The 25,611-nt window shown below is 41.7% G+C and overlaps 1 protein-coding gene across 1 annotated transcript in view; it reads right to left on the reverse strand.

Annotated features, from left to right (window-relative positions):
• dnah6 (dynein, axonemal, heavy chain 6) overlaps positions 1-25,611 on the reverse strand; it is a 57,584-nt gene that overhangs the window by 12,399 nt on the left and 19,574 nt on the right. Inside the window, exons 38-65 of the mRNA XM_053418209.1 lie at positions 25,388-25,510; positions 24,181-24,363; positions 23,588-23,731; positions 21,158-21,379; positions 20,529-20,676; positions 19,891-20,048; positions 18,038-18,169; positions 17,730-17,901; positions 16,301-16,447; positions 16,148-16,221; positions 15,870-16,024; positions 15,007-15,238; positions 14,750-14,902; positions 12,332-12,472; positions 11,047-11,289; positions 10,744-10,911; positions 10,390-10,625; positions 7,203-7,347; positions 6,811-6,927; positions 5,794-5,917; positions 5,386-5,582; positions 4,903-5,106; positions 4,230-4,355; positions 3,912-4,076; positions 3,239-3,306; positions 2,859-3,039; positions 2,113-2,292; positions 1,708-1,941 (exon numbers count right to left, since the gene is read on the reverse strand). Coding sequence (XP_053274184.1) covers positions 1,708-1,941; positions 2,113-2,292; positions 2,859-3,039; positions 3,239-3,306; positions 3,912-4,076; positions 4,230-4,355; positions 4,903-5,106; positions 5,386-5,582; positions 5,794-5,917; positions 6,811-6,927; positions 7,203-7,347; positions 10,390-10,625; positions 10,744-10,911; positions 11,047-11,289; positions 12,332-12,472; positions 14,750-14,902; positions 15,007-15,238; positions 15,870-16,024; positions 16,148-16,221; positions 16,301-16,447; positions 17,730-17,901; positions 18,038-18,169; positions 19,891-20,048; positions 20,529-20,676; positions 21,158-21,379; positions 23,588-23,731; positions 24,181-24,363; positions 25,388-25,510 — 4,572 coding nt within the window. The remainder of the gene's footprint in view (positions 1-1,707; positions 1,942-2,112; positions 2,293-2,858; positions 3,040-3,238; positions 3,307-3,911; positions 4,077-4,229; positions 4,356-4,902; positions 5,107-5,385; positions 5,583-5,793; positions 5,918-6,810; positions 6,928-7,202; positions 7,348-10,389; positions 10,626-10,743; positions 10,912-11,046; positions 11,290-12,331; positions 12,473-14,749; positions 14,903-15,006; positions 15,239-15,869; positions 16,025-16,147; positions 16,222-16,300; positions 16,448-17,729; positions 17,902-18,037; positions 18,170-19,890; positions 20,049-20,528; positions 20,677-21,157; positions 21,380-23,587; positions 23,732-24,180; positions 24,364-25,387; positions 25,511-25,611) is intronic.

The following is a 25,611-nucleotide window of genomic DNA, read 5'->3' on the forward strand; positions in this document are numbered from 1 at the left end:
TTCCAAAATCTTGAAAACAAGCCGCAGTGCCATCATCCCTACCATTCAAGATCTGATACCTCACCACAGACAAGCAGTTCCAGTTACAAATAAAGGGCTTAGTGTAATATGTGTTCAATAATTTAGTATGGCCCTGAAAGGATGTTTGCAAAATTACAATTTCCAAAGTAGCCAACAATCCTTCTAACAGAGCTTCAGAAGTCCTGCGGGAACGACCACCATCAAAGGGAGCCCTCTGTCAATCAAGCCCTTTTGTATGAGTGGCTAGAATGAAGTCACTTTGAAGTAAAAGGCATTGAGCAGCCATCTTCCAAACAGCGTGTAAAGGACCCTGAAAGGTTGAGGAAAAAATCTGGGGTCTGATGAGAGAAAAATTGAATCTTTTGAGCAGAACTCTGAACAGCAGGCACTTCTCACATGGTGAAGCATGGTGGCGGTAGCATTATGCAGTGTCGGGACTTCTCACTGGCATGGGCAGGGACACCTCAGAGAACTGAAGGAAGCAACCTGCTCCAGAGAGTGAAAGTAACCCGAACCCGGCTGTGAGGCACCACATTTCAGCACGACGTTGAACAGGAGCACACAGCTAAGACAATGCTGTGTGTGGCTTCACTGACTGTCCTCGAGTCGCCCGGCTAAACACAGATATTCCCCATTTCTTATCTCCCGTAAACAGAAATATTTATTTTGTCACCCTTTCGACAAAAAGACTTATATGCTCTTTTGTCTGTCTCCTACTTTCTGTCTTTTACATCAGTCTCTAGTTTCTCAGCAATGAGCAAAGAGGGGGCTACAGCCTAACTGTGACAAAGGACTTTTTCCCCCCAACACAATCCTGACAAGTGAGGGGGAGAGAATGAAGACATTGCCCACAGGCCAACCTGGGGGATTTCCGAAGGGGAAAATAAATCTGCACTTTTTTTTCCAGCTTAAAGGATCCAGACAAAAACTGTGACAGATTTCTCTATTTTCCTTAATTATTATAATAAGTGGCAGCCAAAAAATATGTTTTTTTCCATTTGGAACTCATGACAGTTAAATATGGGTCGTTATCTCTCCGCTCCTGCCGGCAATTAAGCCTCATGCCTTACGATTAGTTCTGGCGTCAGTGGTCAAATCTCCTCATTACAAGTCGGACATTCTGGTACTGTATATTCAAACTATGTCCATGTCGTTCAAACCGTAGCTTAGTTCAGATATCCCTTGTAAAACCTGATGGATTTCATATTCAAAGTTGGCAACAATACAGTCTAGAGTTACGATAATACTAATAAGATCATATTAACTATCATATTATTGTAATAAAATATACTTCCCTTTGCTGTACTGGCGCAATGTTTATCTAACAGTAGAAGGTGTGAAAATGTGGCAGCCAATGGGATTTGGTGCTGCGTTCTTCTGAGACAAGAATTGTCGCTGACACCACTTTGTTACTGGTAGCAGAAACTGGTAACTGTTAGGATTTTGACCTCAACAGATTTGTTTTTTCCAAACGTTAAAATACTCCAGAGACTTAAGTTGATGTGATGCTTATTACTATTTCTGAATGAATTATGTGAATAATAACCTCATCCACAACATCAAAGTATTAACACAGTGATTGATAAGTTATCAATTATTTATCCGTGAATACCACTCATTTCTCATGTTAACATTCGACAAATCTTAACAATCTGTCAGCCTGAACCTTTTGATTTCACACCCTACCTTTTCCAAGGAAGCAGCTCCTCTTAGGAAGTGTTGCCATTCCCCATTTGAAATCTCCCCTCTCTGCCTCATGATCTCTACACAAAGCATGAAGCTGTAGATGAGCTTGTGCTGCTCGAAGAGGCCACGGGACACATTGATGTAGGAGTTTAGCAAGATCTGGTCCAGCAGGATCTGCAGTCGCTTCTCTAACACACTGCTTTTCTTTGACGTCTCAATCGTGGAGTTAAACAGCTGGGAATAAAACAAATTTAGGTAAGTGAATGGGACAGCGAGGTATGCAGTACGAAGTCAATTATCATGTTACATCGATATTTGAAGCACCTTCGTTGTGAACCTGAACAAAGCTTAAAAACGACTTACATGTATATTAGACTGTGAGTTGTGAAATAAACATAACAATACCTGTTTGAAGTACTTGAGCGAGAACTGGTACATTGGGTCTATCTCAGAGAGACTGGCCACAACAAAGTACAGGACGGAGCCTCTGGTGGCCACAGGTCGGTAGCGCTCCCTTGCCGAGTTGATCATCAACTCAGTGGCTTCTGCCTCCTCCAGACGGTGCTTTATGGCCTCAGATGTCACCTGACGTAGAGCGGAGACAGGGAGGAAAACACCATAAACGTTGCTCTCTTTTCTTTTTGGGTGGGTGGGATAATCACAATGTTCCCACACTGCTGACTTGAATGTGCCCGTGAGGTCTGCATGCTCAGGTTTATTGTCCATCTTGAGCTAATTAAACTTGCCTCACTTTCAACGCAGGCATGATCACCTGATTGTGATTGGACCAAAATAGTCATGTCACAAATGCGGTTTGGTGAAACGTGTAATATTTGCAAAATGTACCGCTTGCCTTTACTTTTGATTGAATACTATATTTTGGGGATTTACATGTGTTATAGTGAGTTTTGTAAGATTGTTAAAATAATGACAGCTCAATCAGATGCATCTGCAGCAATGTAACGATACAAGTTGGTGGATGTCTGGAGGCTCATTTCAATCTCATTTAACAAGGAAAATTGCTAACAAGGTAGAAATCATAATTGTAGATGACAACAAATTATGTACATCATCATCAATCTTAATAAACTCATGATTAATAACCGACCAAGACAGGCATCCGAGTTCCCTTTGCCTTCTTCCGGGTTTACCTTTGACTCCTGGAGAGTCTCGACGAGCTCCTCATTGTCGAGTATGTTCCCCTCTGAGGTGAAGAGAAGCTTGAGGATGCGGTCTTCGATGTCTTTCAGCTGATTGCGGTCAGCGTTGATTTGCACAATTAGCTCGTTCCTCTGTATCTCAAGATGTGGACTTTCCAGTCGTACCACATCACTGAGGAGAGGAAGAGGGGTTGGGAAGAGAAAATGTGTGTATTTAAATATAAATATCAGTCAGCATGATTTAAGTACATGTGCAGGGTGCAAATATACTCTCACTGAGGTTTATATAGTATTAAAAAAAAAGTGATGGTGTGAATGGTCGTGTGGTTTGGATGTGATGCAGTTTCTGTTCTCCATGTGTGTCTTTGTACCTGAGCAGTTGGTCTTCCAAGCCAGATGGGGTCACAGTGAAATTGATGATTGTAACTTTGATACACACCTGAAATGTACATTATGAGATATTAGTTCAACACTAAATAAGATGCGTCTACAGTTTGGATAGCAATCCTTCATTTATACAGCTACAATTCAGCATCTGCAATAAACACTTAATCATTCTCAAACACCTTTAACTACCATGCAGGATTTAAATGCCATGTCCCTTTACACACTTTGTGCATTTGACAGTTGATAATCAACACAAGGGCTTTATAGATAAATTCTGAAGGCTTTTATGTTGTCTTTTGTTGCTTTCATGCACCTCTAGTTTGAATTAACATTGAAGCATGAGATATTAGCAGGGTGCTGCTCTCCTGGGCTGTGTAGAATAGAAGGTAACAACACAATGGGAAATCTAGGTGGGGACTACATTCTTTGACAATGACTGCTAAAATCTGAGCATTGCTGAGCTGATGCTGTTCAATGAGAGAAACATATAAGTTTACTCGCCAACACCGCGCAACCCTGGCAGAGGGTTATTAATGTTCATGTGTACATGTGTACTTTTTCTCAAAGCTCCATAGTGACCAGGTATTGATTGATACATTTGCTTATACCAGATGAACCCAATCTGCAGATTTAAAGGAGACTGTTTGCTGTTCTTACCTCTGGTAGGTAGTGCGGGTTGGACATCTTAGTGGTCATATAGAACCTGAAGTTTTTGTCATAGTCAATATCTGAGTCTCCAAGTCGGATCAATGTCCGTCCACCAGACACAAATGTTTGCTTCAGCAGGATGGGCTCCAGAGCTGGATCCACTGTTTCCTTCAACTACCATAGTACAGGAATACAATGATATACACAATTACTATCTAAAAAAGGACATTTGAACAACAGCTAAATCAATAAACCTGTAATTTACCATGAAACAACACTTTTTATGATTAAGCATATTTATCCATGGCTTGGCTACAGTGTTCCTACCTCCTCTACTAGTACAGGCATGCCCATGCGAATGGCATTCTCCAAGGTACGTAGAAAGTTTGGGTCCGTCAACTTGATCACCTGCAGACCATTCTTGGCTTCCTTGGAGCGGATCCATCTGTTGGCCTGAGTTTGAAAGAAATAACCTTTATCTAATGTGATGAAATAATTTACTCTCTGTATATTTTGTGCATTATAAATATGAAAGGGAACAATGAAGAGAGTAACAGGGATTGAAGAGAAAAACTCGATGACGGCAGGCGTAAACATAGGTCTTTCACAGATGTCAGGACAAAGAGTCCTAAAATATGAAGCTGTGACAATATTCCTATCCTGTACATGTTTGTGGGTCTGAATGGGCTCAGCTGGTTGGAGTCAGTTAATGTGAGGAAGCTGCACATTGTGTGTGTGTTTCCTGGGGACAGTGGCCTGTCTGGGTCTTTGTCTGATCGTGTCTGACAGGAAGGCCTATTTTGAGAGGTTTCTGCTGTTCACACTGATACAGCAACTTTACAGCAGTGTGCTCAAATCTAAATGTTTTTAAATGTTTAGAAATGCCCCTAAAATGATACAATGTCGGGGACTTTGGGTTAAATTTGTGAATGAATATTTGAAATGTTAGAAAATGAAGTGATTAACAACCAATCACTCTTGGTCCTTGTTTCCCTCTCACCTGATCCTGAGGGTCGATCATAAGAGGCCAGCGGCGGCCCTCGGTCACCAAGATCCCATTCTCTGTTGAGACGGTGTCCCGAGGTAGGCCTTCTGTGTTCCACTGGCGGATGACAAACGGTTCGCCCAAGATGTTGATCAGGCTGAAGTTGGAGCTGATAGGGATGTTCAGCGCCTGGCACTGTTTTATCCACTGCTCAATTAGCTGGGGAAAGGGAGCACATGCATGTATTCTTATGTTGGTTATTATATATTTTTGTCATGCTGGAAATGTGATCACTTTGGTTCTGTGTTTAAGTATCTCACATACAAGTTGAGTGCAAAGTCAATGCTGTAATGAGAATTGCCTCTCGGAAAAAGAACATTCAAGAGGCATGAGCCCAGTTTGATCTTCATGGGGTAAACTGTATTCAGTGAGGTGTGGGATTGGATCCACTACTCTTTAACACGGTAGCCCTTAAAGCTCTCAGCCAATGGTACCTACCAGCTCTCTGTAGTGAGAAGTGAATGCTCCATAGTACGCGACACAGGCAGCTGCGATGAAGACGTTTCCCACGACGTTGATGATCTCTTGTTCAAACAGAGTTACACTTTCATCCCAGCGCACCTGCTCATCACCGAGAGCTGAAGTTAGCTTCCCTGCCCTCGTCAACCGAGCCTGTGTCAGAGCCATGTTGTTCACTTTTTTGGAAGGGGTCACAAAGACAGAAAGATTCATTACAAACAGGTCCATGCTGCCAGCCTTTGTTTTTCAATTTCACAGGTAATAAAAAACCATGGACACAGACGGAGATAGTTGTCTTCCTGGAGATATCCTCCACTAGAGGGATCATTTCTTTTTAAAAATTTAAATTAGATTTGAGTAGAAACACATTAAGGGTGCAGCACTTACACAGTTCCTCCTTCTCATTCACGCTGCTGTCGAACTGGTCCTGTAGGACCTTGATCTGTTTCTCCACCTCCTGAAGCTTTTGTTGCTTCTCCATCAGGGTCGCCATGGTCATATCCAACTCATTCTACATGGGTTGGATAGAGAGAGAAGGAGATGGAGGGAAAAACCATTAATTACACATTTGGACAATTTCCTTTCTTTTTTCTTTTCTTTTTTTCTTTATCTTTGCAGGATAAGAGACAAGACATTGACAGAAAAATACAAGGAGGTCAAGAACATTAAATACAGGCCAGTTACCAGAATGGAATTTGAATGTCAAAGTAGAGCGTGTGTTTGTGTTGTTTGCTATGACAGAAAAAGTGATGGAGAGCATAAGGAGGGAGGTAGAATACATAAGTAAAAACAAAAACAAAATGAATATTATTGTTATTGCATTAATGTAATATACCACTAGTATTTTGTTACTAATAGTGTTGCTGTGGTTGTAACAAGTACTAATAATTATGCAGAAATAAGTGCGTAAATATAATATAGTCTTGCCGCCACCGATGCTATTTATAATTACACTAGATAATAATCATTAGCATTATCATTATCACTACAATTAATTATAATAACTATAATTATACTCATCGTAAACATTTTAATTATGTTGAGGCGTGCATCGCCTAATGCACTGGTAGAGAAGGAGAATAGGTTCACCATCAGGGGTGAGGGGGGTTACAAACTTGTGAGAAGAGTCCTTCTGTCAGAACCAACTGTTATTGTTTTATTTTGTAGTTATTATATTTATTTACTTATTTTGTGAATCTTGTCACTATTTTTCATTCCCATCATTGAGTCTAATGTGGGCCAATCTGTGCTGGGACTTAACACAACATGGATTGATCTGTAGTGGGGGAATGCCTTGATTGTAAAATATTACACAAAGAGAAAAGCAGCAGTGAAATTTTGTATATATACATTTTTGTGTGTGGTATGTGATATTACAGATTATGATACTGCACTCTTACTAACCTGAGCCATGGCCAGTTTTTCTCTCTTGGGGCCGACTTCTTTCAGCACTCTGCTGTAAAGGTTCATGGCTCTGACCCACATGCACATGGATTTGCAGGCTCTGGACACCTTCTCCACCTAATAGCAGCAAAACAATCAGGACTTACACCAAGCAACATAAACTGAAACAAACTGTATCATGTTTAATAATTTAAAGCCAGTTTATGAAATCACAACACTTGCATAAAGCTAATATCGGTAGCCTGTGTATTATAATATCATTATCAAAATTGATGAAGTAATTATCCTTGCTCCATTCCAACTCAGATGTTTTTTAAGACAACTGAGATTGTGGAACTCCAATTTCCTCCAAATCCTTCTATCAGTATTTTTGAAAAGAAATCCAAACAGACCTTCTCAGGTACGAAATCAACGTTGTTGATGTATTTTTGCAGTTTCTGCAGGATCTGAGGCTTGATATTGTCCTTGTCATAGTCGGCGAGACGTTTGAGGAAATTGGGATCTCCCAGGACTTGCTTGGCACTGAGCCAGTCTGGTCTGTAAGGAAAAGGGCATGAAAGTGAGGTGCAGTGAAAAAAGGAAATTGAGATAATACTAGGGCTGTGCTAAAAAAATCGATATGGCGATATATCGTGACGTCGTCATGCCGATGCACGCATCGATGCAGATGCGACTGTATCGATACGGCATCAAATGCTTTGACGGCCGTCTTGAAAACGACACTTCACCTATGGTGCAGTGCACAATAATGCCAAAGGGGGCAGCATAGGCAAAAACAGCACACGTCTCAACTCAAAACAAGCAAGGAAGAAACACCGGGAAAAACTGGCGGAGTTATTGCACGTGAAATGCTTTGCTCGCAGTCTCAATTTGGCCGCTCAACGTGCGCTCGAGACGCCCACTGTTTCTTAATTATTCTCCACTGAGGTGTGGAAGAATGCCAAGGAGCTGTGGACCTTAACTGAAGCGGACCTGGCCTGTGCTGAAGGTGAGGCTAAAGCCCTGAAGCCGCTAAAAGCTGCAGCACTCGTAATGTCCGTAGAACATTATAGCCACGCTGCATGCCCAGATGTGCAACTGCGCTCATGTTCAAGCAACAGACTCGGCACTTACGAGGGAAATTAAAAACACCGTATCCGGGGATCTTGGGAGGAGATGCCTGAACGACAGATCCATGGCATTGCCTTTTTTTTTTATTGGGATTAGAATGATAATTATTTTATTTTACTTTTAAGATCTTTTAATGGCCCGAATTTTAAGTATTTTGAGTGGTGCGATCCCTAAAGCCTGAAACATGCTTCTGCGTTTTCACGGGCCCGTAAGCGCAAGAGCCTTTCCGGGTCCCTTACGTGCTTATGTATCCCTTCTCAAGGCCAATGTATGCTTCTCCGTTTTGACGAACACGGAGAGATAGGACCGCCCTCTCCAACGTGGAACGCCCTCTCTGGGCCTCTCCGCGGCTCCTCGCAGAGCTTTTCGTGCAGCTCTCATTTTTCTAACTACACGTCGAAATGGCGGAGAGCCCACGGATAGCCCTTGGCTGTGATTGGTCCACTAACGCCAGCATTTCGGAATGGAAACTTCCTGTTCCATTCCCTACATCACAATAAACCAAAATCACAACTACGACTCTATGATTAATGTGACAAGTGTGTTAAGCCAGCAGCGTTGTCCGGCTGACGGTGGCTGGTTAGAGCACTTACGGCATGTGTGTACGGTTACATACGGTTATAACGAACTTTCATAACGGGCTAGCCACCATGCTAACTTAGGTGGTAACAGCGCAAAAACCCGCTGACTTTAATCCCACGGCTGTCATGACACTGTTTCTCAAACACCGTCAGGTTAGAAGCAAACACTTGGTAGTAGTTAGTATCGGGTGTCCCTGCTGACTGTGTGTGGAAGTTGGGGGGAAGCTAGCAGCCTACGTGTAGCTTCAAGCTGTTGCAGCTGTTGAATTAGCAACGCAGTTTGGAAACAAGACCGGGGAACTGCTGCGTTAAGACACGATAACAAAAGCATTTTGACCCGCTGGGTGTCACTTTATTCAGCAAAAACTGTTGCGTCATCAACATCCTTTTTCTGTTAGTTGCCATCGTTCACTGTGTGTGAGGAGCCGGGAGGACGTAAATAAACCAGCGTGGCCTTCTTCTATATACCTCATGAGGTAGGCTTCTCTAAGCTCGACTTCAGTTGCGCCATCTACTGTTCTGGCGGTGAATTGTTTTCACAACAAAAAGGCTCGTAGAACGATAAATCAAAAAGGGTCCGTCCGCTCTGTCCGTCCGTCAGTCCGCAACGGACTCGGAGAAGCATACAGAGGCCTTGAGGCCTTTACGTGCTGACGGGCGTCGCCCCACTTTTCTAAAATTTACGGCAAAGCTCCGCAAGCTCACTCAGCCCGCAAGGCTGTGATTGGTCTGCTCTACATCCCTTCTGGAGCTGCATTTCCGGTTTCATGCCCCATAATACAGGCAGAAACAACGGGAGATTTAGAAGAATGAATATGGACCAAATAGAAGAGCGTTTGGCAGAAGAGATCCGAAAGTATGTCCACTTGTATAACCCGTCACTGACTGGCGTATTTGTCCGCCTGAAAAAGTGAGGTTGTAGGCAATACCCAGCCCTAGATAATACCGTACTACATATGACAACAAAATTATGAATTAAATGCAGAGTAAAAGGCACCCAAGTCATGAATTCTGAAAGATTAGGATTCCTGTAACTTTTACAAATCACATGACACACATCAACAATAAGACAAATACAATCTACGAACGAAGAGTAACAAAAGACAAGAAAAGATTCATATTACTGTAACTGTTCATATTATCAGCAGTAAGTGAAATATCTACACAGCATCAGTGTGATGTGCGAGAACAGGTGGTGAACGTTTAAAGTAGATGGGAGATTGGACATTGTTGGATTTAGTGCAGCATATTAATGACTGAGGACACGTTAGGGTTGACACAGGGACAACTACCCAGACAGTCCTGTAGTCACCCTGATGCTGACTAAAAAGATACGGGATTAAAACAGGCCCAAATCTCACACAGTTTGCAGAAAGCCAATAAAACAACAACAATGACGATGATTCTTTTTTAAAAGACTGAAATATGTTGATAATATTTCAGGACATGTTCACGTAAGCATTTTCAACCTCCTTCATCAAAGATGTAATAATGTAGCAGGGATTATTGGTATTATGATGATGAGACATCACGGTAAATTAAATAAGAGTAGGATTCCTGGTAAATAGCCAACAGAAAATCTGCAGATGACCATTAACCATTGGTATTAAATTAAGTGTTTATTACTTTTGCTGAACAAATGCAACAAATATCATATTTAGCATATATATTATATTTCATTAAACCTTAAATATCTGGTTTGTTCTCATGCTCCTCTAAATTCCTCAGGATTATTTCCTTCTGAATAGAATAAAATAGGTTGTCACATCACTAGGTGAGGTTTTAGAGAAGGGAACTTGTCATAAGAGAGGCAGAGATACAACTCATATCAAAAGTCTTTGATGAAGAAAGGTTTTGTGTTTTTAGAGACAGAGAGAGGCAAACTGACTTGGCGTTGAGCAGGATGCAGACAGCCTCCATGACAACCATGACAAGGTCTGGGGGTTTGGAGAAAACTTTGATCTCAGAGATGTCAGCCTTGTCGAGGGAATTCAGAGCCTGAGTGGCGCCCTCCAGGGCCGGGAGCGCCTCGTCCACGTCCTTCTGGGCATCATCGGCTATGGCCTGCGTGTCCTCAGCTTTGACCTTGGCTAAAGCCTCATCTTCTGTCACTACTTTACGCACCTGTGGTGAAGATTTTTGTATTGTACACATCATGCTTTGTCAGCATGTTATGACATCTTAAACTTCAAATATTACAAATAATACAGCCTTGTTTTTGGTCTCTCTGACAAACACAGACCTCGTCAGCGCTCTCCTGGTCCACTGCCAGTTTCTCCATAAGGGCATCAACATCAATGGACTTCTGTTTCAGGATCGGCTCCAGAGCCGAAAGTTTCACTTTCATTTCGTCCACCAGCACATTGGTCTCCAGCAGTTTGGTTAGACCGTTCTTCACCCGATCCCTGGCCTATTCCCAAACAGCCCCAAAAATATATTACTTTATTATGATTATGGCCACAGACAAGATTACTGATAATAAATTCCAACAACAACTGAAACTTATCACTGAAAATCCCTAATGCATTTAAATGGTTAAACATACGAGCACTAGCTGCTGTCTCTTCTCATTCAGCATGCCCAGGTAGAGGTTGATGAGCTCCAGGTAGGAAGTGGGTGTGGTGTAGTATCTGCGTCTCAGCTCTGAGAAGAAGCGCTCAGCCATGTCTGTGACACTGACATGGATCTCCACACACATGGTTGAAAAACTCTGCTTCAGCTCATCACTGCCGAAGTCCACCTCTTTGAAGAAGGCCTGAGAGACAGAGAGCAGCGCCTCCCGAGGCCACTGAGCACGAGATGGTACAAGAGGAACGAGAACAAGGAGAGATGAGGTTTGCAGCAGGAGCATGAAATGTGGCATTTGCTTTATCTCTTATTTGTACAGTGATTTCACAGAGCAGCAATAAAAGACATTCAAAATGCAATAATAGAGAAATACAATAAGATGGGAATTACAATCTTCTACAACAGAGTTAAAATAAAATAATTCTAGATATGTTAAAGTAGGGCATGAATATAACTACGTGAGCCAAAAGTGATAAATCACTGTACGATCCAAAAAGAATAAAGGGTAAGAGAATAGTAGATAAGGGGGAGGAAAGAAAAATACTAGACAGTAAATGGAATGTCATTAATATTGTTCTTTTCCAGTCTTATCAACAACTCAAACTTTGTACTTTACAGTACAAGTCGCATTCAGCCATTCACATTCATACACATTTGACAGCGTCTGCTATATGAAGCACTTTTCTATCACACATCATTCACAGACAGTCGGCACAGCCGTCAGAGGCAATTTGGGGGTTTGGTATCTTGCCCAAGGGCACTTTGGAAGACTGAAATTGCCAGGGATGGAACAACCGACCTTCTCAAGATTGGAGGAGCAGATAATACGTATATTTTGTCATTAGATAATTTTAATTGAGTCAAAATTAATCTTTGCATTCAAGTATAAGGAAATCCCCTCACGGTATTCCTGAGATATCATGTTCGCAGGAGCGGGACTGACGGACGGAAGGTATAAAATGAATATGGTGGAAAGTTATGCCAGTGCAGAGGAAATTATAGTATATCCAAAACCAGCTGCACAGTGGGAATGTGACACAGACTGAAAGAAGAAGGGTGTTTTAGACTGGTTCAAGACCAGGAAAGTAATTTTTCCTACCATTCACCTGGGTGATTTGTGTTTGTGCGTGTTTATGATGGTGCCTAAATTATATTTCTTTTGATCCATAATATTTAGATAACACTAGCTGAGTTTCACAACTAAACCAGAGTAGAATACATGAACAGACAAGGACAGAAAAATAAGAGCTGTATTTGCATACCTGCACAAACCAGTCAATAGTGCAGCAGTTCACCAGTGAAGGAAACAAGCGACAGCGGGACCTGAAGGAGTCGCCCACGGGACTCATGCACAGCACAATGTGCAGCTTCTCCCGCACACGAGAGATGAAATACTGGAACACCTGAGGAGATGATCACACACACATGCTGAGAAGATTCTATAATTTTGAGTTTTGGTCTCAGCAGGCAGAAAACATTAAAGGCTCATGTTTTCCTACAGCTCACCTGGGGGCACTGAGCTTACAGTTTTTCCTCAGTTGTTAACACACAAAAAGCGAAAATTCGGCACAATTTGCACAACCTTCTCTTCATGTACCAATCGCTCGCCCCAATTTGGCACTACTTCACACTCCCTTATCTGCATTAGACTCTGACTTTCATTCTTTACACTCTGATGTCAATTACACATCACCTTGTTGTCAAAACACTACACACAATGTTCAGTTGCTGCATACACTTCTCAAGTAAAATCTCAAAGCATCAACCTACAACACACAAATACTAAAATCTCTAAACATTCAGGTCTGTTGAGCAATTTCACCTCATTTACACAGCCAAACAGGAGACTGAAATTTTAGATATGGTTCTTGAGAACGACTCTATCACACTCAGACAAATAAAATCTAGGATCCTGGCTGACCATGCTACATTTAGAAACGTCCAGACCGTCAGCCTCTCTACATTGGACCGTATTTTTCATAGGAATGCCTGAGGAATGTGGATGAAACAAGTGTACAGGGTCCCATTTGAACGGAACACAGGCATGAAGGAGTTACGGCGAGAGTTTGTGCTTATAAGTATCATACATTCAGCACTGACACATGCATGTATTGTACCTGTAATCCAATATTGTTCCTTTTCTACAGTGTCTCACTGTAGCCCACTGTGTTGACCTCTCTGTGTCCATACTGTAACTTGCATTCTCATGCTTTTCTGTGTCAGTGGATCCAGGAGCATGACACAGCTCATGTGTTGTACCAGTACATCTTTATTGATGACATGGGATTCAACCTGTTGAAGAGGAGGCGACGGGGCAGAAACGTCATTGGCCAGCGGGCAATTGTTAAGGTCCCCGGCCAGCGTGGTGGGTACATCACAATGTGTGCTGCAATGAATCATCATGGGGTCTTGCACCGCCATGCCCACCTAGGGGCCTATAACGCTGCCCGTCTCCTCGTCTTCCTGGATGGCCTGCATGACCTGCTGGTACCTCCTGGCCAGATAGATGACCCACAGCGGATCAATCACGTTGTCATCTGGGACAATGTGAGCTTCCACCGGGCTGCTCAAGTGCTTGAGGGGTTCCAGGACCACCCACATTTTTCCGTTCTATACCTTCCACCTTATTCTCCTTTCCTGAATCCCAAATTATTTTCAGCTTGGAGGTGGAAAGTATATGAACGGAACCCACAGGACCGGGTCCCACTGCTCCAGGCCATTGAGGAGGCTTGTGGCGATGTGAGTGTTGAGGCCTGTCAGCATTTTGTGTGTGAGGTTTTTAGTTTTCTGTGTGCAGTTTTGAGAAAGCCGTTATTGTTTTGAAAAACGTGTTAACAATTGTGAAAAACTGTAATTTTTGTGAAGGGGGGGGGGGGGGGTGAGCAGGCCGGTTTACAGTTCTGTACTGTTCTCTGTGTGTACCGAAATAAACCTTTTTATGCTGCATATTTGCGGGCTGTTTTATGTTTGACTATGACAAAAGTAGGCCTAAACTGAGACATTTTACAAAAGGAGAAATGCATCATTCTCGAGTCATTGTCATTCATATGGTGTGTTCCATTTTGATGATTGTGTTTTCAATTTTGCACTTCAGTGTGCTGTAAATGCTTGGTTGTGTGCAAGCAAATGCTTAGTTGTGTGTACTCAATGAATGGTATGTGTGTGTCATTTGAAAATATGGCTGTGCGTACCAAATGAAAACACGAGTTCCATTTTGTGAACCGTTAAGAGATTTGATGGCAAAGAGTCATCTTGCAAAGGGAGTGTCAGGTTTAGCATTTTGTGTGTGAGGTTTTCAGTTGTCTGTGTGCAGTTTTGAGAAAGCCGTTATTGTTTTGAAAAACGTGTGTTAACAATTGTGAAAAACAGTAACTGAGAGCCCTCGCTCTGAGTCTATAGCTCTGTTAAAAGCACTGTGTATGTGTGTGGTTTCTTTTGAGCAACTGACAGTGCACAGTGTTTGTTTTACTTCTCATTTTGTTGCTACCTGTGTGTGAGTGAATGTGTGTATGTGTGTGTTTTCACATGTTTAACATGCAAGAGGTCTCAATGGCAGACATAGATTTAGGCTACTGTCCAATTCAATAATTTACTCAGCTCTGAATTAATCTATATGTTTGCACATGTTGCAATTTCATACTAAACAATACCTTTTAGAGCCTGAATGGTTTTATGCATACCTCATCCCTGTTCTCCTCATTAACTCCAGCATCTTTGGCTTTCGGGCGGGTGGCAGCCAGCACTTGTTCCAGCTCATCTTTCTCAAACAAGTTGGGCACCTCGCCCGAGTTCAGCATGTTGTTGATATCCTCCAAAAACTCCTCTACCACAATCTACAACAGGTAAAAGAAAGTGGGCAGCAGTGGTGATACTAAGATATACAAGAAGAACAAATAGATAATCGTGCCCTCTATAAACATCAACCTTCCCTCCATACCTGAGTGTCTGTAAATAGGAACACCATATCTTTGCCCTCCACACCGGCCATTTTGCAGAGTCTCCTCAAGTCTTCATGGAAGCTGTCATAGTTGTAGCCTCGACTCAACTCAATTTGAAAGCAGCTGTACCCACACATGTGGGCCGCTAACCGAGTGAGTGACTGCTTGCCTGTACCTCCCACTCCTACTAGCAGAGCATTGCCTCTCTCCTGGCGAATCATCCGGGCAATCCTAGAGGATGAGAGGCCAAATAACTGACAACACTTGTAACAAAAAACAATCTTATAACACTGGTTAGAAATATATATATATATATAGGTCCCTCTGGTTCAATGCCATGTGAACCATGTATACTTGTATTTAAGCAAAAGACAGTATTACTCTGCTCAAATGCTGGTTAACTTGTTGCGCTTGTGTCTACCTACTTAATGCTGAATCCTCTCTGCCTGCTGAGGTCAGTATAATGTATTTGGATATATTTTATCTGGATATCTTTAGGGCTCTCACTTGCACTCACAAATTATTTTTCTGCAGACGCAGTTCTCTCTCCCTTAGTGGGAATGGCCAAAGTGGCAAGTTATTAAGTTTTTTGGGGTCATTTTGGTTTAATAGAGTTTGCATCCCACCTCATCCCCCCAACATCACATATTGATTAAAGCTCATTTAAACATTTAGGAGGCTACTTATCATCCACAGCACGTGGGGCATTTTATACAGTGGAGATAAAAAACAATCATAATACAAGTATCCTACATGTGACATTCTTGGCCCAGGTTTTTCCAGATATCATCCAGTGGCACTAACGTCTTTGGTGTAACTTTCATCTCACAGATTGTAAAGTTCATGGTTTGTTTGCACACACCTGGAGACATGCTCGATGGCATCCTGGAAGAAAACCAGCTTGGTCTCCTTGGAGAAGGTCATGTTGTAATCATCGAGGTAGTCCTTGAGGACAGTCTGGATCTTATCCATGTCCGTCAGATCCTCATACAGACGGTCCTCTTTTTCTGCACCCATCTAAGAGGGTTTTTGAGAAAGAAGGCAAAAGGAATAAATAAAGGGTTTTGAGGCATTTCATTGTAAACACAGAAATCCAATGTTCTCTGAACCTATCATGTGATTACTATGAGAAGATCTGACCTTGATGAAGTCTCCAAATATGATGGGCTGACTCACAAAGTATGAGGGCTCCAAAGCGATACTGAAATATTTGACTGGCAGAATGAGAGACAGGGTCAAAAAGAGGAATAATCTTCAATCCTGTGTATGTTTAGTTAACATGTTAGTTCTTACTGGCCATCTCTGAGATGATGGTGTTGAAATAGGTTTTATCTTGGTTGTTAATGAGTCGATCGCGGAACACCCGCTGACACTCGTGGCAGAAGAGACGGAAGATCTGGTTGTTATCTCTCACTTGACTCGGCTCACACTGCAATATGCCTGAGGAGGAAGAGAGAGAAATAAATGTTTGATTTTTAATTAAAATAAAAAAGCATACTTCTTAAGCACAAAGAATGGAAAGAAGAGCTCAAGAGATACAAAAATAAAAAACAGAATGAAAACAGAAGCGTGGGACATTGTTGATACTGGGAAAACCCCCTTAGAGCCACACGATGCATAGAATAACAAAAAGAAGAAAATATATATTGTTTAAATTCAACGTTAGATGTGTGGGACTGTTTGAGAACATCAGTGTTTCTGAAAAAGCAAGTTTTTGCTTTTCACAATTTTTAGATAATGGTTAGGAACACACATGAATGCAAATGTGATGTGATAAGAACAATATGATGATATGGAAAGACTGGGCGCTGGTTGATTAACCCTCACCAACAGCACTGTGTATATTGCTAAAGGGCACTGTGCGTTTGAGAAATGCACCCTGTGTTAAACAAGCAGTGTGCAGGAAACAGTGGTAGAAGACACTTCAGTTCATCTCCGTGCTCTGATGATGCCTGCTGGCTAAAAGAAGTGAGGGGGAGAGGGAAAATAGGCAGAAGGGGTGATGGGGTAGATAATTTGAGAGCGTGAGGCTGAGACAGAGCTTATAAATATAACAAATGTGGCATAAAGAGATAAATTGGAGCTGTGTTGCATGCTGTGGAGGTACAAAGATTCAAACTCTTTCAGCAAATCCGGAACTGAGTTTGTGCTGCTGTGCAAGACCCTAGTTTACACCAAAAATTTCAACTTTTCAAAATAAAAGCTCTGTTATTTGTGAATGTCCGTGTCACTCGAATATGTTAAAATAAAAATATTAACTTTATCAAAATGATCAGTCAGCCGTTTTGACCTGTGGCATGACCCAGTTACCAACCACTGCTGTAGTTTATCCCAGGACATGTTTAACTACGACCACATATTGGCTGTTAAAGCCCGCCCCACTGACTTATAATGGTCAGTGGGGCGGGCTCAAAATGGCGGGGTTAAAATGGCACCAAACACAGCCCTGTGCCCTCAGGCTATATACAAAACACATTCCCAGTGTGAAATCGGATAAGATAATCGGTTCACAAGATCTGAGTTCAGAATACAGACACACATTTGTGGAATTTCTACATAGATGTAGGTTTTCTTTTATCTGTCTAAAAGTAACATTTACCTCTTCATCCAACAACAACTCAACACACTGTAAATATCTATGACTGCTCTGTGCGACGTCCTGCGTGTCCATTGACCTCCATGTGAGCCAATGCCACTCACAGGAGGCAGGCGCTCATCTCACCTTGCACACACTTGGAGAGGTCCCTGAGGTTGAAGACATAGTGGGACTTGGCTGGTGTCGGGAGCAGATCCACACTTAAACGGTTGTAAATCTCCAATGCTGCATCTACTATCTTCCCAGCACAGTCCTTCACCTCTTGGGCAAAGTCGGTGAGGAAACCGCTCAGGATGGCCTGCAGGGAGGTTCACAAGGGTTTGGAACAGGCATGAAAGATGGAGTAAAATGTGATCACAGAAAACTGAAAGAAATGAGTTAAAGGGAGAGATGTCTGTTATATGTGAGAGATGTGTGTGTGTGTGTCTCCTGACTTTGAAGATCTGCTTCAGGCTGTGCTCTGAGGGTGTGGGCAAACACAGGATAGTGAAATGGCGGATGAATCTGGGGGTCACAGGGTTGCGGCCCCCTCCTGGAGGAGCACAGGCCGCTGCAATGGTCATCTCCTGAAGGAAAGGAACGAGGGAGAGTAGAAAGGCAGGATATTAAAAAGGAGATTGAGTGAAAGTAAAAGGGAAAGCACATCACCCTCCAGCTTTATTTGTTTTTTGCTGCACTGACTTTGGGAGCACTCTGGTTTTTAATCCAGACTTGACATCAAATCCTTGCATTGATATATGGTATGTCACTAAAGTACGTGAGTGTGAGGTAAAGGTGAAGCCAAAAACAAGTATTCTAAATAAACAAGTAAGTTGGTTGCTTTGATTTTGTTTCCAGGTGAAAGTCACAAACAGTACTCCTCCCTGAAAAATCGCATAACCATGAATCTGGTCGTATGTGATGTTGTCTTTCTGTTGTACAATGTATCATCGCACAGGATTAATCACATACATACAGGTATGGTTTCTCCTGAATCTATAGCTTGCATTTAACCCATCACAAGGACACACACGCACACATTCATATTCATATTCACACACTCCACTTTATAAGACATCATATCAGTCGCATGTACAATAGTTCACATAGACACAGCTATGTGTTGTTGTATGGAAATTACATTATTGCAAAGCAAACTTTCTATTATTGCAGAATCTGGGTCCAAAGCTACAAACACACAGGCCCACAAGATGAATGGGTTTCCAACAGAAACGGACAGTCTTCATTAAAACTCCAAGTAGAAGACAAATTAAGTTGGTGCTGACTTTGTAAAAACAAAAACTAAGGACCTACAGTGCATTTACACTTTTTCCCTGAACAGAAAACCAATCTTAAACAAATCCTAAAGATTAAAAAAAGGCATTCCATTGTTTAGAAAAACACACAGTTGTGTGCAGTTTTTCACTGAGGCAGATTAGAACATCAATATTAATTTTAGCTCTGTGAGTGAGCCCCAGCATCTGGATGGACACATTTAGAAACAGACAGTGAAGGTTACAAAAAATGTGCAAACTGATTTCTGGTCCTATAGTCTGGTCCTTTGACAGCTTGATCCTAGCATGTAGCACCTCTGAAGCTCTGTCAATTTAATCAATTAACAGCTAATTTTTAGCAAGCAAGACTACGTCATAAAATGTTGGAATGTTCCTTTTTATATAAACGGCCTCTAATAGACATCTTTTAAAAATTACTACTGATGGCAGCTTTGACTGGTCTGACTATTCATAAAACGGACAAAAACATCTACAGGAAACTGAACCAGCTCAATGCATGTGATTACCTGTGCACAGCGGCACTACTTCAGGATCACATTAGACCTGGAGTATCATAATGTTTTCAGGACCCGTCTAGTACTTGGAGTCTACTTTGTTTTTGGTTTGAGTTGCTGTAGAATTTGAGGCACACATTTCACACAAACACCTCCCACATATTATCACACAACGCAGTGTTTCTTCTATCTTCATGGTTGCAGAAGACACAACACTCCACTTATCCAGGGACACAGGCATGTTAATTCACAAGGTTATTATAAAGATCAGCTCTACATCTAAAAATAGCAGAGGAGCAGAAATTAAGAGAACATTTTTTCAAAGTAGTGGCGCTGCCAGGGGGGGTCCAGATGGGGAAACCCTAATTCAGAGAAGGCTATAATGAGAGTTCTTATTACAATTTGAGGCCAGGGCTGTCCTGCCACCACTGCTAAAATAAATTCCTAGAGGAAACACACAGCAAGCTTATAGTTTCATGGAAAATCTGCTTCTTTTATGTGTCTCATATGAATTTGTACCTGGATCTCCTTCCAGAAGAACTTGGTTCTGTCATAGAAGCCAGAGAAGTCTTGGAACTGACGCAGGAGCTCTATCGGCGGCTGAGAGCCGTAACTGTCCAGCTTTGGCATGTTCAGGTCATCCACGAAGACCACTAACTTCTTGTTTCCAGGAGCGCCTACAGGGATAGAGACGGGCGAGGAGACAGGCAGAAAGCGGTTAACAGAGACAACTACAGGGATAACTGTTAGAACTGATGAATGGATGACTACTGTATATGAACAAAGGAACTTTGGCGTGACTGGTAACTGGTTACATATATTCACACACTTCCTAATACATTACAGCATGTGAATATTGTGTGGTAATGCAGTTGAGATCCAAACATTTTGCAATTGGTATAGATGTAAGATGGAATTATGTTTTTGTAAGTTTTTAAGTCAAGTGAGAAAAGCAGCCTGTTGAAATATTTAACAGGTGACAATTTGCTGTCACATGTTGTGATCATCATTTCAGGTGAGAGCTCATCGGACAGGGCCCTATCAGAATACATGAACTATGCCATTGTCTATACTGTGTACGACGTGTGAGTATACTGACTTAAATATCTGATTGAGACAGAGACATTTTGTTTAGGAGAACCTCCAAGATGTCCTACCCATTATGTTTTTCCTCTTTTTCTCCAGTTTGGACTCAATGATCTCCTGCGTGCAAGCGGAGGAGGTCTGAGCGGAGAAGCTGATGAAGACAGGAAGGTATCCGGACTTTTCTTGCATACTGTTGAGGAGGCCGCGAGCCACCACGGACTGAAACACATTGACACACAGAAAATCATTTGCCACCAAATTGCTTCTGATCTTAGTTTTGCGGTCTACACTGTGATCAATTTTAAAACCAAAATCACTGGGGTGTTTAAATAGTATTTACTTTTCCAACAAACATACTGCATTGATTGTAATATAGTTTATCTGAATGGCTGCAGTTAATATCTGTCTAATTTTATGATTTCAACCAAGGATTTGTTTCAGGTGGGTGGAGACTATTTATTATTCAATATTTCCATTAGGAATTTTTCTTTTTCCCTATTGTCTCTTTACCTATAATGATCTTTCTCTATGCAACCCAGATGTCCCTTTAGTATCTTGGAAAGGACATACGTGGGCAAATTATTATCACCATTGCCTTGTAGCCAATTAATCTTGTTAAATAACTTGCATCAATTATATCACCCAGTTTCTATCTAGAGATGTTTACACCACACTGTTGTGACTGTCCCGGAATCCTCACCTTCCCCACTCCAGTGCTGCCAGTGAAGAGCACAGAACGTCGCACAGACAGCAGTTTCTCCATTAGGTATCCGTAGCGGACAGTGTCGGTGGTGGGAACCAGCATCTCAAAAAAGGGCTGCTCGTTGTTGTATTGGAACACAGGGATTATCGTCTCCCATGACTCCAAGCGCTTGTTGTCGAAGTTCATGTACACGCTCCACAGGGTACCTTTCTTCGGGAGCTACACAGCACATATGGATGCACATTAATTAAAACACAGACAAACCCTTTAGGTAGTGTCGACATTAGACTGTATGCAAGTTGTTCTTTTAAAATCCTTAGACATCCAGAATAGAAGAAAACACATTTTCCTTTGTTTTCCTTTGGTATGCAGTGCGTTGGAAGATTGTCTGTGACACAAGACGTTACATATGAACCTGTGTGTGTGTGTGTGTGTGTGTGTGTGTGTGTGTGTGTGTGTGTGTGTGTGTGTGTGTGGGTGCGTGTGTGTGTTCACATGCATCCGTGAGTAGTTTGTTTCGCCTCAAGCTTTCGCCTCAAGCTTCACAGCTGTGATCCTTCATCTTATGGTAAAGGCACAAAACTGTACACATAAACCATTTTCTGACGTTGCAAACATCGACATCAGCCCCTTATTCACAGGCTGATAAATACATTTTGAAGTACATGAAATGTTCCATAAGATATTATGCCTCCATGAACAAAGGTTCATGAAGGCATAATAAATGCTTATTTCACTATAAACAAATAGCTTTCCATATCCTGTTGGGCTGAAGGACTTATAATATCAGCCTCCAGTTTCCTTTTGTTTCGTTTACATTCCTGCACCTCCTTCTTTACACATTTAAAATTACTTTAAATTCTCACAACCCCGTGATTCATAATTCTCTTGAGTTGGAAAGGTAGAATAATGATACCTTATGGACTTTTATAACCTTGAATCTACACCCTTACTTTTATGTGATCTATCTTTGACATGTGTTCTTTGTAATCCACTGAAGTTATTACTAAAATGTACAATATGGATGCTCTTTCTTAATGTCTTCATTCATTTTAGTGAATGACATGATCAAGAAGAATTCCCTCTCAGATTGGCTGTGCCAGTGTCAAAAGCACTTTGGTGTAATATATGATAGGAGCTAACCTTCGGGCCTTTTTACATATTTCATTCATATACCAGCAAACTCAGTGAAAAATAGATTTGACTCTCAGTAATGGGAATGAGGGATAAAATATGCTTTAAGTGGCAGAGAACCGTTTTTGTGACATTCTGGGCCTGATCCACTAAGATACCAAATAAAGAGTTCTAGATTGCGTGTGCATTATTACAGATTTCACGTTTGGATTGTGGGCGTTTTGCGGGTGATCTACACAAAATAATTGTGCAAATGATAATAGGTGCAATCATGGTAGAGGCAATAGTATTTAAATTATGTTTTGCTTTACGGAAAGCAGAGCGACCACAAGCGCGTAGCGAAAATTAAAGCAATGGATTTGGAAGTGTAAGTGTAAGAGGCAAACAAACATGTGGTTGAGCTACAGTGAAGAAATATTAATATAACTAAAAAAAACGCGATATGGGAGAGTATCTGCGAGAAAGTTAATAATGTAGGTTAAACAAAAAGAACAACCGATGAAATTAGGAGAAGATCGCAGGATATAAGAAGAAGAACAAAAGAAAAACTAGCTCATAATAAAACCTCGGCAAATAAACCAGGTGAGGAAGAGAGAGGCATTTGACCGATATTGTGCAAGAGGTGAGAGCTGTGTCCTCTGTGGCACGAGTGCTCAGGCGCGACACTCAGGCCATTGTGGCGCAAACATAATGCACACCAGGCAACGTGTTAGCGCTGTATCTGGTGTGACGATGACCTTCAGTGCCCTGGTAAGAGTGGGATTATTTTTGCTTCTGTCAATCCAAACACGTTAACACGAGCAGAAGAAACCCGTTCTCACCATCTTCTTCCTGCCGTCTCCTCCTCACCGCAATAACTGCAGCCATCCGTGCGCATCGCCCTGCCTATTAGCACCTACCTTTCAAACGTATTAAATATAGACCCAGTAGAAACCACAGCAATTCTTTTCAGGCTTTGTAAATCAAAGTGCGTGTGCTAAATTAAAGTATTTGTATCTACTCCTCCCAATATTTTGCACACTCGGGTAGAAACACCCGATATTGCATTTTCATTAAGGCAAACGTACTTAATTGACAGTTATTGTTATTCTGCACGCAGTCCACGCACAGTAACTAGATCAGTTTGCAGGTTTTTTCGCGGGTGAAATCAAGTTTGCACACGTTTTTACACGCGCAACCCCCTAGCAGATCAGGCCCTCTGTGTATTTATAGGTGAAATGAAAGCTGAAAAAAGCTTGCAATTAAGTTAATCTAATCCTGTGTGTAACTGTGGGTGTGAGTGCAATAAATTACCTTTGCTATGCTGTTGTCTGCAAACTGCTCTCTGACAAAGGAGTCCAACGAGTCCCAGTATGAATCGTTCAGGTTGCCACCGACTGACCACAGGTAGCAAAATATGAAGGTCTGACATATTACGTTCTTCATGGTCTTGGAATCCTAACCCCAAAAGAAACACAAATGAAAGGAAGGAAGAAGCTCACTCATTAAGTTATAACATTAGAAAATTTAAGTGTCCACAGCTTACAGTTTGCTTTTGGATAATGTAAATGTTTAGGTGGGTTCCAATTATCTGCAGGGTATTAGACCCCGGTTCAGACCTGGTATTAGCATCTGTCCTGACTGATTTAATCACAAGCAAATGCATCCAATCACTCAGAGCAGATTCAAAGGGGGTTTGCATGTGTGTGGCTAAATATTTTTTACTGTATGACCGCAAATGCTTCCTGGGCCTTATACTGTACAATAGATCACTAACATCCTGACACCCACTGCAGCTTCAACATATATTTATGATTCTCAGTGCCCATACATTGATTTTTTTTTGCACAGATGAACTACGATCTCTATAAATAGACTTGTGGGGCATAAACTGAAGTGGAAATTACCATATTGAGGTCGGGCCCTCCTTTGCCCAGCAGCAGAGTCTGGAGCAGGAAGCACAGGCTGGTGACTTTACTGATGTCCACCTGGTGAATCACCTGATTGCAATGCTTCAGAACAAACCGGAGACCCTTCTCAACATACAGCTCAAAGAGCTCCAACAGGTATTCGCGCACTGCGTCCGGCAGCTGAAGAAAGGAGTGATGGAAGGAAAGAGATGACATTGAGCAAAGGAAAGAGTAAATCTTTTTTACACAACCAATACAAATAACTTGGACAGGAACACAAGAGTTTGGTTTAAAGAACTGTTTTTGGGGAGAGGACACTGAGAATACACTAAATCGGGGGTAATGCTCTTCCCCGGAGAGACAGACTCCCCTAGTTAAATTTTCTAAGTGGAAATAAATACATAATTGATTAAAAATGCTAATGATCTTACTCTAATGAACCTAAATGTATTTAAAGTGTAATCAAAATTATCCCCAACAAATGCAAAAGAAATTACTCCAAAACTAAGAAAATTCGAACTCAAAAAAGAAAGTTCCTTCCCAAAAATAAAATGGTCTTTGTTAAAAACAATGGAGTAATGAAGAGGGTAGATTAGTCAATTGAATGAAAGAGAAAATAGGAGACAGCAGAAACAAGGAGGACAGCTAAGGTAACAAACAACTTAAAGATGGACAGACACTGAGACAGGGAGTGACACACAATGAACAAGAGAGAGAGAAGGTTAAAAGTTGACAGGAGAGATGACTCACTCTCACTGACCCTAAAAGACTCAGGGCTAATGTTGGAAGCTATAAACTTTAATGTGATGTGCCGTCATTAAAGTTAATGCTGATGTTAAGGTTCCACGGCTTGTACTGTCGTGAAAAAGGGACTTAACCGTTCACATAGCAGCTCACACAGAGAGTCAGAAACGGTCAACCACAGTTTAACAGAAAGAGAATACAAGAGCAATGATGTGGACAGAAGAAACGTTAGTAGTTAGTGACATAAAGTGTGTTTATGTCTTTGATGCCCACGACCTGAACAGTGATAAAGAGTGAAGAACTGTGCCCTGAGAAACAAATCTATTAACACTAGCCGATAAACACGTGACGCTAACTTGAGATTTCAAGCACAAAACCTTTATCACAACGAGCCTGCATTTAGCCAACCCTGTAAACAGTTTACTTTAAAAAACCTTGAGAAATATATATTATATACAACCTTGGCTCCAAGTCCACTGATCCACGTCTGGACATAGGGCATCCACTTGAGCTCATCCGGATCAATATATACCATCCCACAGCGACTGACTGTGGCTGGAGATGCCACCGCTAAGTCCTGGACCTGGAAAACAAATCATACGTAATCACTTTTATGGACATACCAGGTAAAACAGGAACAAGGAAATGAAAACTACTACTCCTCGAATTATGTATTTACTTGGG

Source organism: Pleuronectes platessa, chromosome 3 (assembly GCF_947347685.1).
Source record: "Pleuronectes platessa chromosome 3, fPlePla1.1, whole genome shotgun sequence".
NCBI lineage: Eukaryota > Metazoa > Chordata > Actinopteri > Pleuronectiformes > Pleuronectidae > Pleuronectes > Pleuronectes platessa.